Genomic DNA, 14,674 nt, shown 5'->3' with positions numbered 1-14,674 from the left:
ATCGAGTTCCTCAACAAATGATCCATCATACTCCATGCTCATTTTCTTTCACATCTCAGTGAGAGAGAGTCAGATAAACATTTACCAGACTTATTCTGACACTCTTCAGTCCCGAAATACAAATATTGACAGCATTGCGAGATGGGTCCTCAACTTCTGTCTTTGTTTCCGTTGGAGGGAATGTCAACAGGCACGACTGTGATGCAAATTAAAACAAATTTCTTTTCGTTTTTGAATGTTTTTAGAAGAGAGACCCAGTTGTGAAGGAACTCATATTATACATCTGCATTGCAACAAGCAGCCACATGCTAGTTAAAAGGATGCTCTGCTGTCAATGAGAAAAAAAATAGCATATATTTGAGGCTAACCTCCCGTAACTCTAAATGCTTTGAGCACAGAAGATATAGGACTGGTAATAATCAGCAGAGCTCAGTTAGAGGTCTATTCCACCTCCACCACTCACTGTGACGCAACAAGTGGAGTCACGTCCCCCCGGGCAATTGCAAAACTTCATTTGATTGGAGAATTCTTTGATTGGTGTCAGACTCAATCTATTATTAGACGGTTCCAGACTGTGTGTAGGTATCTGTGTGTAGGTAGACTGTCCAGACGGTAAGGTGTGTGGTATGTAAATAGCAGAAAACCTATTATTAAAAACAGACCGCTGAGTGCATGTTTTTTTGTGTTTTTTATATATATACTTTGTAGAAAAAAGGTTGTTTACGTCAAAATGCTCATAATCAATCATATGCTCGAGAACAGTTTTTATTTGTCTTGTATCTTTCTAGAAAGTTTTTCTTCATCACTATCTTCTTTAGCTTGCGCACTGGCTTATTTTCTAATAGCAATATGAATTGTGAAAAGTTCTATACAAATTACAATGTTTTAAATATTTGTCTTGTATAATAATAATAATATTTTTTATGAATAATTCCAACCTGATTTCCTGGGAAAATGTAACTATGTTATGAGAAGGTGATTTCATATGAATTTGTACGATGTGAATCGTACGTGTGATTATTAGGAAAATATTAAGCATAAAGGTCCACTACCCTACCCCTAAACATACATGTCACTAGGGCATAAGAAGATAAATGTACAAATTAGATAATCTGAATTCATTCGAACTATAGCCACCAATTCGCCATAGATGCATCTATATTTTAGAAAGGGGGTTCCTCGTCATCATTTTGGGGTTCTTCGTTCTTGTCATTAAAAAGTTTGAAAACTATAAATAAAAACTATATTTTATACATACAGTACATCATACATTTTGTGCAATTGACTTGAGCCAGACTGAAATCAGATTTCTCATTGTCTACACCATTATGATTGATGACGGCTGGGAGTTTTGTGCTGACATCATGATGATGTGAAGAGGTCAGAAAATTAAACAAGATTATGTTCAATCTTGTGAAAGAGGAACAATTGATTTCTGTTTCAGTCAAGAGTTGCACAAATTATTACTCAACAGGCAAATCCTGCAGAGGGAATGGAAAATATCTTGGAGAAAGTGCAGAAAATGTTTTGATAAACATTTCTGATACTATAGATTTTGTATAGTGTTTCTTCTCCACTAAACATTCCATCAGGTAACTTTATCTCTGAGTAGGTAGACAAAGAAAATGGAGGGGGTGGGGTTTAGTCTCCCCTTTCACTAAACAAGTGTTTGCTTTAACAAACAGAACAACTTTTGAGATGACCAATGTTCATGTTACGCAACTTTGAAAGACAGTGCTTTTACTTACTTCCAAATGCGAAACAGTGAAACAGCTGGACTTCCCTACTATGTTGTACTTGAGTATGTAAAGAGCACCACCCCTTTAGGTTGGGTTTGGAGCGTTTGCTTTGAGTGACCTCAGGAGAGGAGGAAAGTGAACCGGTCGCGTGAGACGCGCGCGTGTTTGTATCAGTGAAACGCACGCGGGTCATGGCTTTCGGCGTGAAACACTAATTGACTGCAGAACTCCGCTCATGCTTTGAGGTACTCGCTTAATGTGACTTCCTGAAAGGTTTGTTTTCTTTCTAATTTATCGTTTTCTTCCAGCAAATTGATCAGATATGTGGTTTAGACATTTTTACATTGAATCTACACTGCAGGTCAAGGACGCGAACGCTGATCGACGAAGCCCGCCGCCTATACGTGCTCGTTCACTTCACATCGTAGTGTTACGTCAAGTGTCACTTATTTTTTAATTAGTAAAACTTTGTTTTTGTGTCTGCTTGTAAGCGTAAGCCTACTAATATTTATCTTAATTTTTTTACGATGTCATAATAAATAAAAAAATAGGCTACATGTAAATATTTAACCTGTTAATTTATTGACATTTGTGACCATGTATGGAGTAACACGTTTTTGGGCTATGTGTATCTAGCTTTTATAATATTCCTACATTTACAAATAAAAGTATTTTAGAAAAGGTTATGTCAAGTACAAATAGTGCTGTTGCCTATCACACTGTCAGTCAGGGTGTTTTTTTTTAATGAATTTATTGTGATCAATTAAAAGCATATATTTTAAATAATACTTAAATAAATATGACACCCCCGTTTAATTTTAATTCAAAATGGAAAATGTAGGAAACATAATTATTTAACAATGAAGTTTTTCATGCCATTCAATATTTGATTGCTGCATGCATGTGTAATAATTGCTTTCCTCAAATAGTTTTAGAGTATCATATGGTTGGGTGTTGTTGTATTGTTGTTTTCTCTTAGTGCTGTTTGCATGTCAGCACATGAACTGTGACGCTTATGTTTCCTGAGCAAAAGGCCAGATAAGGTTTCCTTCTTCTTAATTATCAAATAACATTTACCTAATATCCATGCTATGATCTTAACTGTTTCTCCTCTCTAATTTATAGCATTACACAGGTATATTAAATGTTTTATTGTACCAGAAGATTGTTTCCTTGTGGTGCTGGGTTAATCCAATAATTTGAGCACGGAACTGTTCATAAACGAACATGCACTTTTGATTATGCGATCAAAGGGATCTCATTTTTAATCCAAGCCTGACTTTAAAAGAGAGAGTTTATAAGATGAAGCAGCTGTGTTTGTGGATTCATTTGTGGGGCAGAAGGGCAGGAAAGGACTTGCTATAAACTACAAGTGTAAACTTTCATGAAAGTCTTGGAAACATTTTTATGAACCTACACAAATGTATTCTGCATGGAAGTACATGAAATAGATTTGCAATACAGTCACCTTGGTTGCCAAGCTTAGATGTGCATATCTTTGTTCTTTTGAAAGTGTATTTATTTAGCCTTAGGAGCACAGCTGTGTAGACTAAACACTTATGAGTGTGTGTGTGTGTGTGTGCACGCACACGTGTGTCTGTTTATGTTTCTGTTTCATGACTGTGAAGTGTTGCTCTGGACGTGTTATGCCTTTGGAAGTGACTGACTCAGGGTTTTATTTTTCTGCACATTGTGTCCATCTGTTATTATGAAATCAGTGCATCCCGCAGGTCAAGCTGTATTTGTCCATTCTGTGACACATTAAATGGAAGTCCAGAGAAAGCTTTGAAGAAATGTTCTGCCAGTGTACCAAACCCCAGAATGTGTGAGGCAGATTTAAGAATGTCAGGGGTTTGGCATGTAATGATTCACAAGCCTGGACGTTTGTAGCATCAGTGAGTAAAAGTGCTGGACAAACACATGCACTGTATAATATTTCTACCTACTTCATCTTAAAAGCTTAAGTTCAGTTGCTGCATTATTTTTAAGTGATTTCAAATTGACTGTTCAAATCGTATCAACTTTTGAACATTTCAAAATGATGAAATAGGTCAAAGTAATGAAAAAAACATACCGCCATGACTTACTGATCATATCATGTTTTACAATGTGGAGATCTTGTTGCACAACTGGGCTAAAAGTTACTTTCACAAGGCTTCTTTAAAGCGTCTCATGAATTGAAATCCAGTGATAATTAACAGACGGTTCCCATTCAGAATCCTTGTTTTGATGGAATTGTTTTCTTCTTATGCTCACATAAGTTCTGTCTGCTTTTACATCCTCAGATCCAGTAAAAAAACATTGAGGCAAATATTTTGGGGTTTCACTGAGGAAGAAAAAGAGGTCCTACATATTTTCCATGAGCTGTTATTCCGCTTTCTATGACTTTTTTCCGGGCTCGCATCCATCTACTGTTCTGTGGTCTCTGATTTCAGATTAGTGGAAAATACAGACCCAGACCCTCATGAAGTAGTACTGTACTAAGACAAAATGAGAAAAAATGATGTATAAGTCAGTTTGTGTGGTGAAACACGCTTTTCAAATTCAGTATGTGCAGCCATGCTGAGTAGCAACTTGAATAATTAAATGATGTGGTTGAAAGATTCATCAATGGTTCAGTGTTTTGAAGATTTCAGTGTTTTTTCACATTTCAGTTTCCCCGTGTCTTCAAATGCTGTTGATTTCAACGGACTGTGAATTTGAGTGACGTGAACACTAATCTTGTCTTTCTCTGATTGATCTGTGTCGTTTATTTTCCTCTCTCTGCAGGTTACACACTCTGTCTTGGTAAATCCTATATCTTTCGCTTTAACCATCCCGAGGAGGCCAACCGTATGAAAAGCATGCTTCCTCAGAAGAGTCCCGTCTCTCCGCTGGTGTACAGCACAGGTAACCTCTCCTTCTTCCAAGTGTTCCAACTTATCTTACCATCACCATAATCTTTCCTTCATCTTTCTTCATTAACTTTCCATATTTTGCACCCTAACGCCCTCAGGAACTGAAACCACTGAACTTTTGTGCACACACACAGCCTTTATCCCATATCACAACATGCCAGCTCATCATCCATGGAGGATCTTCTCTGTCTGTGTGTGTTTGTGTAATACATGGTTTCAGTTACCTGTCACAGCTCTTTCTTTTTACAGTCTGCAATAGGATACGAAGCCTTTGATGAAGCTATTTTACAGACAAGGCATCTTTACACAGCTAGTTAAGGCTGCTCGGAGCAAACTGTGCTCTGATTTCTGTGTAAAGATGCACATGTAAAAGCAGTAGTAAAATATGACCCACCTCAGCACCTAGTATCAGATTTTTAAAAATCTTTTTCTAAAGGGTTTTTAATTTTTTTTAATTTCACCCATTTTTTCTGAAATAATTTTTATGCAAATGCCTTTAATCCACGTAAATGTGTTTACATATGTTTTATTAATTAATTAATATACATGTATACACACACACGGTTTGCCAGATTTAGCTAACTAACTCTAGTATATCTAAGCAAACCCACACACATTTAGGGAGCCAGTCTGTCTCATGGAATGTGTGATCTGTAAACAGATGTGGTTTGGATTCACCCCGTTGATTGATTGAACGTTTTGAGTGAGGTGTAGAGAGCGACATAAATTATTACCACCTCCTCTCAGTCGTTCTCTCGGTCTCACACTGTGTTGCTAGACAGCAGGAATGAATCTTCACATAAACAAAAGTGAACCCACTCACTCAAAGTGCATTGTACATAGCAAACCTGGGAAAAACACACATTCGGGAACTGACTTTGCTTACTATAGTTGAATAAGGTAAACTTTAACCCTTATGTTGCTTTCTAGTTGGTTTATGGGGATTAGAGTTTACCAGAGTGGTATATACTGTAGGCCTATACATCAGCTGCATGCATCAGTTTCTTAAGGTAGCCATAAAAAGTGAGCTTGTTGCTAAATGGTGAGCCAGAACCTTCCCATGTATGGTCAAAGTTTGTGTGATCTTGCATGCCTTTCCTTTAATCTTTCATCCTTGTGATATATCTTTCAGTTTCTGCTTTGTTTCCTTGGTTACGTTCACGTGAGAGATTCTTCCTTGATTTAACTTCTGCTCCAGCCAAATGTACGCACACAAGCACCTTAAAGAGATAAAGGGATTTTTCTTGGCATGTGCAGGTTTATGTGTTTTATGAGCATTCACGTCAGTCATCTGAAGTGGGATTTCTTTGATCTTCGCTGTCTTGGCACGTGGCGGATTGAAACTTAACTCTCGTCCAGAAAGCAGATGAGAAAATTGTGTCTGTGAAGGAGGGAGATAGAATAGCAAACCTAGAGGCCAAATCAAACATAGCTATCTTTTATCCAATCTCTTCTTAGCCTGTGCTGGATCATCTACATTATTTTAAATTATAGTTTTAAACAAATTACGATTTTTAAGGAAGTTTTTTTTTTTACTTTTGCACTCCTAGCTTATCTCATTGTGCAATATTTTGTAAAGAGTGGATTTTGGTCAGTTTCCCTTTCTGTTTCTAGAAAATGTTGGACTTTGGTCAGTATCTGTTTTTAGATAATGTCTTAACTGACCAGGTTTATGCAAGTTTAAGCTGTAGAGCCATGTGGAATAGTTTGACAGCAAGGTGGACAGGCTTTATTTTTATTTTATCCCTAAGGGAAAGCTGATGATCTTTTTGTTCCAGTTCATTGCAGGTCAAATGATTCTCAGGTACAGCAGTCAGAGCTCCCTGTACTCCTGCAAACAATTAAAGCAATTCCAGGAGTTAACAATCGCCAAGCAGACAGTTATATAACTCCCATAACCACTTTCTCATGCTTGTAATAGTCTGACCTTTTCAAAAATTAAGCTGCTTGTAAAAAACTCTTGTTTATTGTTCTGAAGAACCTTTCTTGTGTTTATTTTTAGATTATCTGAAGTTCAGCAGTGACTTCAGTCACTGTCTGGGTGGCTCTGGCTCAAGAGGGATGCGCTCCGTCTCTGAGCTCCGCGATTTGATGGACACTTTACAAAAAAAGAAGCAAGCATTGGAAAACAGCTTGCGAGCCAATGGGGACTCAAGCCCCTCCTACTTCAGCATGACACAGTCTCCACCCACCACACCCAATTTGCTGTCACCTATCACCTCGTCCTCCCCAATATCGTATCAGGAACAAGCCCGCCGATTGTACAGCTCCGAACGGCCACCGCTTGTGGCCAGAGTGCCAATGCATTCATCCAGCAGCATGCCTCCGTCTCCTCGCAGTTCCGACCATCGAGATCGCGACACATCACTTCCCTATTCTCGACCCATGAGCCGGAACCAATCTCAGGATAGTCTGCTCCTCAATACGTCAGACAGCCGCCATGCTGCAACCTCAAGCTCAGCACTCTTAATGTGGAATGGCTCGTCCACCAGTGGGACTGATTCCCTCCCTCCAGCACCAGGGGGCGGTAGTGGTGCAGCTAGCATGCCTTCCAGTCCCCGCCTGGCTCGTCGATTCCTCACCCCAGATGCAGGACGTAACGGTGGACTCGAGCCCGCTCCACGGCAACGAAAGTACTCCGCTGGGTCACTTACAGGAATGAGCTCTCACAGTCGCTCCCTACCACGCCTCTATAGACCCACCGATGCCCAACTCACCCTTCCGCCAAGCTATCGGTCTCCCGATGGCCATCTTTCACACTCAACTGGAGCCTCTGATCCCAAACACCAGAATGGTCATTCTGAAGTAGTCTCCATCTCACTGTCCACCAGACCTGGTACTAAACACACCGTAGCCCCTCCGGATGTCACCATGACATCAGAAGAAGCCACCAGCCCCCGGCAAGCCAAGAAGGTGAGTTTGACTTCCACCAGTTCCTACTCAGAAGTGGACAGGCAAGCCATGCGTGGTCCCTCACAAGCTCTGGAGATCGGTCTCGGGGAAAGGAGGCAGTCGTTCGGAAAGGCAGGGCTGGGTCCGCCGAGTGGCTTCAGGGAGAGAAAGGGCAGCATCAGCTCTCTCAGTGGAAAGGAAGAGCTTCAAGACTACCATCAGAGACAGAGGGATGAAAGATTGCGGGAACAGGAAGTCGAAAGACTGGTGAGAAACTTTTGTCACTTTTTGTTGTTGATGTGTTGCTTTAAATGCATGTTATTGCTCTTATTGTGAATGATTCATCCATGCATTTGTTTTTGTGTTTTTCTTTTTTTATATTTGTTGAGCTCATAATTTTAACCAATGTCATAACGTGACCTTTGACTGAAACAACAGACTTCACTTTGGTGACATATGCATGACATCGGCTTAAACCCTATTTTTTACAGTCTATGCTTAAACCCCACCCCTTACTTACAATCGACAGTAAGCTTGCATTCAGATCTGCCTCCATCCAATCAACTACCAGTGGATGGAACCAAGACCCCGCCCTACCTTTTTCGATAATCCATTTCACTGTACATCATAATATGGAAGAAAAGATCTATTGCTACTTCCATTCAATCACGATTTAAAAGTCAACATGAAAAAAAAAAACTATTTACTTGTGTACATGTTTCTGGTTATCATAAATTCTAATGTAAGAACTTGTTCCGCCTCTGAACGTCATTCCTTTTCTGCTGATGTCAGGTACATATAAATTATCAATAGCCAAGTTACTATTTGTACATACTAACTCCTGACTGTATTTTAATGCCGATTAACGCTTATCTAATGAAGTACTGGCTCCATTCTGAGATAGAACGACCACCTTTCATAATCCAATCAATTCCTGATGACTCAAATCCCACCCTTTTTTTCTTAATGTCACGTAAGTAAAATGGGTTTTAAATTCTGTTTCATGTTGACTTTAACACAAAATACGCATATAATTTTTGAAGAATTCAAACATTTGCATGTCCAATCATCTGTTTCCTTTTTATTTTTATTCTTTATAAGCGTATCATTCTTCTTAAAACTCACCCAATATAAAGAACATATGATTTTGTTCTAAAATATTTAACATTCCTCCTCCATGACCCTGTTTTCTTTCCTCATTGTGAGGGGTATCAAGTGAAAAGCTGGTGATATTTCAATTCTTCTTGCAATAAGGGATCTTGAGGGAGCTCAGATACAGGGGATCCCACCAGCAGTATAATTAATCTCCCCACTAAACCTGTGCTCTGGCATTCCACTCCGTTATAAGAAACAGACCATGTGCAGGAAGGCCCCTCTCGTTCTCTGTAGTGGATGCGGTGGAAGACCCAAGCAGAGGTGTGGCTGTATAAACCTCCTATTAATAGACAGCTTGACAGCCCAGAACCACATCCACTTTCATTGAACCCGGCCTCCTGAACACACTCTCTCTGGGAGGGCGCCCACAGCTGCAGAAGATGCTGGCAAATTGCCTACGCTAACATGCTCCATTCTTGCTTCTCAGCTGCTCTCTGTGGGGTTCAAATGAAAGGCATCAGAGTTTTTGTACGCTGTGGTTAAGGGAGGCCACCTGTGGCGCCGCCCTGCTGGGCAGAGGCCAAACCATCAGCGTAGGCCGCCCACTCATTAGTTAGCACCACAACTACAGGCTGGTGATATTTACAAGGCCAGATCTGAGTGAAAACAAGGCCGCTACAGGTGGAGATGTATATCCACACATAGACCTTCACAGGGTTTCTTAGAAAAACATACTCTCTCAGAGGAATGTAATATTACAGACTTTAGCCCTGGTTGTTTAATGATGGCACACAGTTGCATAGCATGTGCGGTTGTTTTTTCTTCTTTTTTTCTGTTTCAGACCCCAATGAGGTATAAATATTGGGAGAAAACTATGGCAGCAGCACTGGACAATTTAATTTCATGCGTTTGAGATCTATTTTTATATTTATTTGTAATTAATTAATTAATATTAATATGTTGCTTGCAAAAATTTTGACTGATTAAACAATGACTTTGAATGTCTAGTGAACAGAGACGCATTTTTCAGTTAAAACGTCAGCTTCATAATGTAAGAGTGCCATAGATACAATAGATTGACCTTGAATTGGTACAGAAATTTTATGTAAATTGTTTAGGATTATTTACATTGCCTTTCATATCCTTGGTAGAGGATCCAGTGAAGTTTGCCCATCGCTCATGCATTGGGGCTGATAGCGTGTCATGAGTAATATTTGTTATTGCTCATGACTATTTATACGCACTATTTGTATATCCTTTCCCATCTAGTGCCAGCAGTTTTTATTGGGTCCAGTTTCACTCTCTGCTCAGTTCCTGAGAGCACCATAATCTCCCTCTCTCTTTCTCTCTCCCATTCGCAATCTCCCTTCCCACCGGCTCGTCGACCTCCTTTCAGAGGGTTTGTGTTTCTGACACTGGCTTGGTGTGGCGCTGAAGTTGTTGAGTTCATGTCTCTGTCATTTATGCATACTATGCTGAGGAACTTTACTGAACCTAGCATCTTTTTGATGATGGCATGATCTTCTCCTGTGAGGAGGAGGTCACCATGTGCCCTCTGACCTCTGGATATGTTGATAAGGTAAGTAGAGCTCTCTGATAAATAGGACCATGCCAATGCGTAAAAATGCCGGGCTTGTTTTGTGGACCAGGTTTCAGTTTACAAGGAAATGTCTTCTTTATGAATTTAATAACTGTTAATGTGCCTATGGTGCAGGTCAGGTTGTTCATTCACAGTTATATGAACCTGTGTGATCATTTTTCTTGGCTCTGGAAATGCTCGCCTGAACTTGCTGTTTGTATTTCTATATCAGTCGATAAATGCAGGGGCTTTTTTTAAGCCAAGTGCACTCCCTCATAAGCCAGGATTGCTTTTGGATGTATATGCCTGGTTGTCTCCATCTGGTCTTTCTCTGACCACAGTTTGGGGCTGTCAAATGTGCTTTTTTTCATTTAAACGTTTGAATCAAAGATATTTGGATATTGGATCTTCTTGAAGATGTTTGAAGGAATAGAAGTAATGCTCTTCTTTATATTGCCCATGAGCTATTAGTGTGAAATATTTGTTATTTGGAGAAAAATCTCATGCTGACATGTTTAGAACTGCTGCAGGTAAATCTGTGTGCATCTCAAAGGTGAGAAATATTTCCAAACTTATTCCCTCCAGCTGTCTAGTTGATTTGTATGATGTGTATGAATACATTTTGTCAAACAGTTTTTTTCTCTCTCTTTCTGTCTGATCCATAGGAACGTCAGCGTCTGGAGACTATCCTCAATCTGTGTTCTGGGCTGGGTCACGCAGAGCAGGACAAAACTGGCTTGGCCGTCGCAGACTTGCAGAAGATCAACAAGGAGCTGGAGAAATTACAGCTGTCAGATGATGAGTCTACGTTCTCAGACTCTGCAAGTTTGTCAGCCAGCATTTCTGCTGAAAACGACTACGGGCTTAAAGCCCGGGAGACCCAGGGCAGCGAGGAGAGACGGGTACGACAGTTCAAGAACAGTGGACACAGAGAACTTAGGGCGGAGACAACAGCTGTCCTTGGCTCCGCCCCCACCCCTTCTCCTCGGCTGACACGGATAAACAAGGTAATTGGTAAAGCCACTTAAGCTAGTTTTAAAAATGAATGAATGAGAGGAACTAACTTCATGCATCTATTAAAAATCACCTTAATTGGGACGTTTTGGCAGTCATTGCATTTGCATTGCATCAAGACATTTTAAATGTCCAAATACTTTTTGGGGCCATGTAATATATAATATAATGTAATATAATATAATTTCTATATTCAAATTAAAATGTACATATTTTAATTTATTAAACTATTTTTTATATATATATATATATATATTATATTATAGAAACCATGGACTTTGGTTTCGTCATATCAGGCCTCTACAATCATACTCTGAGAGGACCTGAAGTCATGTGTTTGTTTGATTGGTCTGTGCCGGTCAGATGACCTTCAGCTTTACTCCGACAGATTGTTTTCCGCTATGGCTTTATGCAGGAAGTCTTTTCTGCATACAGTGTGTGTTTTAATTTCGTTAGGTAATTGAACCATTTGTAAAGCTAGGCTGTTTCCTTACTGTTAATTCCTGTGACCTTGTGGAGCGGTTATAAGAGTTTCCCACCCTTCCTTGGCATGCACATAACCTCATGCACACTTTAATTCGTGAAGGAATGTGCGGGTGTCTTCCCTTCAACTCCCATATAGACTAATCGAATTAGTCTTCCGCACAGTAGTAGCAGTCATGCGTTGGTTCTGTTATTTATCCATCTAAAGATATATGCTATAGAACACAATATGACTTTAGAAACCAGTTTATAGAAACTATAAATTCCCTTTAAGACCGCACAGAAACAGCCGAAGCAGCTCAGAGACAGGCCCTCAATAGTATAAACTGTGATGAGAAGATATAAACATCACTGTCCAAATATAGCAGGGTCATGCGCATTGTGTTTGGTTGATCTCTGCCTCACACAATGGAAAAATGTCTCTTCACCCATACCTAATCATACATGCACGTGCATGTGGATTCTTCCAGGTCACCGGTCAACTTGTTGCTTATAAAACTCAAAATAAGCAGATCGCCTTTCACGGATATTGAAAACCTAGATAAATAATTGGTTTAGGAAATCGAGTATGTATCTCCCCACCCCTCTGTTCCTCGAAGTTTCCGTTGGACCCATTCATCGTTGGTGTTCATTCAGTGAATCCTGTTTCTCAGAGCTAAAGATCAGTGCAGCTGCCAGAAGGGGGCATGTCCATGCTATGGATTGCATTAAAGGGCTTTACACTACTTGCATTGACATAGCCCTGAATGCAGTTCTAAATGTCTAAATGGGTCAATACAAAATCCAGCATTAATAAAAAATTGAGTTTGGAAAGTTAAACATTCTCTAATAGCTGTTGAGAAATGTGTACATACCTGAACGAAAGAGAAATGCATATGATAGCTCTGTTCCAAAGCCTAGTGAGCTGCCTTGCCGGGTGCTTTCTACATAGGCAGCTATCCTCTAAGGGAGTGTCCTACCTGAAACAGAACCTAATAAGTAACTGCTTTGAAATGGGCCAGTGCTGCTTTGAATTATTGTTTTGTGATTTTTGTGATTTTTTTTTTATTATTATTAGTTTTTTGTTGGTAATTTTAGTACTTCAACTTAAATTTGCCCTTCAACTTAAATCTTCAGGTAATCTACTTTTTAGAACAGTCTATAATGCCTTAATACTAAAGTACAAACCATCATGAGTTGCCTACCTAGACAGCATTATTTTTTATAGTATTTATTATTTTAATATTTATATTTTTAGTTTTTAAGTTTAGTTAAAGTTTTAGTAATTTTGTCATGTGCTAGTCATTTTTATTAGTTTAAAAAAAAAAGTCAGTTTTAGTCAACAAAAACAACACTGTTTGGAACTGAGCTAAAGTCTTTTATAATATGTTTTAATTCTTACTGCATTGTACAGTATAGTTATGTGGTTGCTTACAGCATCATGTTTTCAACAGGTGTCTGAGGACGACACTCGGCTAAAGCTGGACGTAAGACGTATAGAGGAGGAGAGGATCCAGGTTCTGAACAATATGGAAGAGTTAGAGCTGAAGATCAAAGACTTGGATAACCAGATGGAGGAGTCCATCAGAGAGGTACAGTTGACACATCCGTAGGTCATATAGGGAGTGGGAGAGATCAGGGATGGTGGGAGTAATGGAAGAAGAGTGTCTATGTGGGAGAGTTGTGCATGTGGCGAAGTAATCAGGAGCTGTGATGAGGAACGCAGCTAGACAAGGAGGTCTGACCTGCCAAGCCTAAACCTGTTTTACTTTCTCTCACTTCAAGCCTCACTTTCTCTGTTTTTCCCTTTAAACTACACATTTCATCCCTGATTTGATTTCAATATATTCCGCCCTCCACTGTAATGCTCTTTCCCTTCCTGTCATCCTCATTTCTCCTATTTGCTCCTTTCTCTTTGTGAGGTTCTACTGAGGTTTGAAGGCCCAGACAAACTCTTACTGTTTACTCTTTCTGTTACTGCATTTCTTTGGCTGTTGCAGTCGGTCTAAAAACAATTGACCAATGAGAAGAAACTTGGGGTGGGACAAGCAACTTTAGATGTCAGAGAATGGATGTTACAATCATGCAATGAAGTGAACAATAACTAGAAAAGAAGTCTCTTCAAAGTAGTGTAGAAAATTGTTGCAGTAGCTAACAGCATTTCTACTTTATTAGCCTACTTTGACATCTTGAAACTGCTTGTTTTTCAAGGTCAACTTGTTTTGAATTTGCACTACCTGTCAAAAGTTTGAAATAGGTATGAAATATAAAAATGTATTTGAAAGAATAATGCTCACCAAGAATAATGCTCACCAAGGATGCATTTATTTGATCACAAATATAGAAAAAACAGTAATATTGTAAAATATTATTCCTATTTAAAATAACTGTGTTCTATTTAAAGTTAAAAGACAGACAGTTCTAAACTTTAAAGTGTAATTTATTCCTGTGATGGCAAACCTGAATTTTCAGTATCCATTAATCTAGTTTTTAGTATCATATGATCCTTCAAAAAGCATTCTTATTTGGTTGGTCTTGTGCCAGCAGTTCCTGCTAAGTCAGCTGTTCCATTAGACTTCCATTCAACAAACCCATAATGTCAGTGTTGTGTTGTAGTTTTATGAGGTTGGGCTTTTATGAGCTCAGAATGTGGGCCTCTTTTTATTTGTGAGAAATGAGGCACCTTCTTGGTGGTCCTGAACGTGGTGACATGACATCACAGTTGACCACAAAATCATTGAATACGTTGCTGTCAGCGACTTCAATTGTTTTGATGGATTTTTTTAAATGTAGAACTTTAGATTGAGTAAAAATTACTTACAAATTAAGTTTGAGAGTGTGTGTTTGTGTTTAGTTGGAAGTGGAGCGGGCTCTGTTGGAAGGCGAGCAGGATTCGGAGACGGCTCAGCTACAGCAGGAGAAAGACGCTCTGGAGCAACTTAAAGAAAAGATGTCTGACATCGAGAACAAAGCGCAGACGGAAAAATCTCAGGTAT

At 39.3% G+C, this 14,674-nt stretch overlaps 1 protein-coding gene across 6 annotated transcripts in view; it reads left to right on the top strand.

The window, feature by feature from the left end:
- Nucleotides 1–14,674, top strand: part of phldb2b (pleckstrin homology-like domain, family B, member 2b) — a 49,079-nt gene that overhangs the window by 12,266 nt on the left and 22,139 nt on the right. For 2 of the 6 annotated variants that reach the window (XM_084103277.1, XM_084103276.1), the window contains exons 5-9: nt 4,509–4,628; nt 6,639–7,795; nt 10,868–11,209; nt 13,133–13,270; nt 14,533–14,670. In XM_084103277.1, coding sequence (XP_083959403.1) covers nt 4,509–4,628; nt 6,639–7,795; nt 10,868–11,209; nt 13,133–13,270; nt 14,533–14,670 — 1,895 coding nt within the window. Of the gene's footprint in view, nt 1–1,860; nt 2,013–4,508; nt 4,629–6,638; nt 7,796–10,867; nt 11,210–13,132; nt 13,271–14,532; nt 14,671–14,674 lie in introns of those variants that run through there. The other 4 variants (XM_084103281.1, XM_084103280.1, XM_084103278.1 and 1 more) reach the window with 4 other exon arrangements.

This window comes from Abramis brama (genome assembly GCF_963993115.1).
Source record: "Abramis brama genome assembly, chromosome: 24".
Lineage (NCBI taxonomy): Eukaryota > Metazoa > Chordata > Actinopteri > Cypriniformes > Leuciscidae > Abramis > Abramis brama.
The sequence above is the reverse complement of the archived record's forward strand: the minus strand, read 5'-3'. Positions and strand labels throughout refer to the sequence as shown.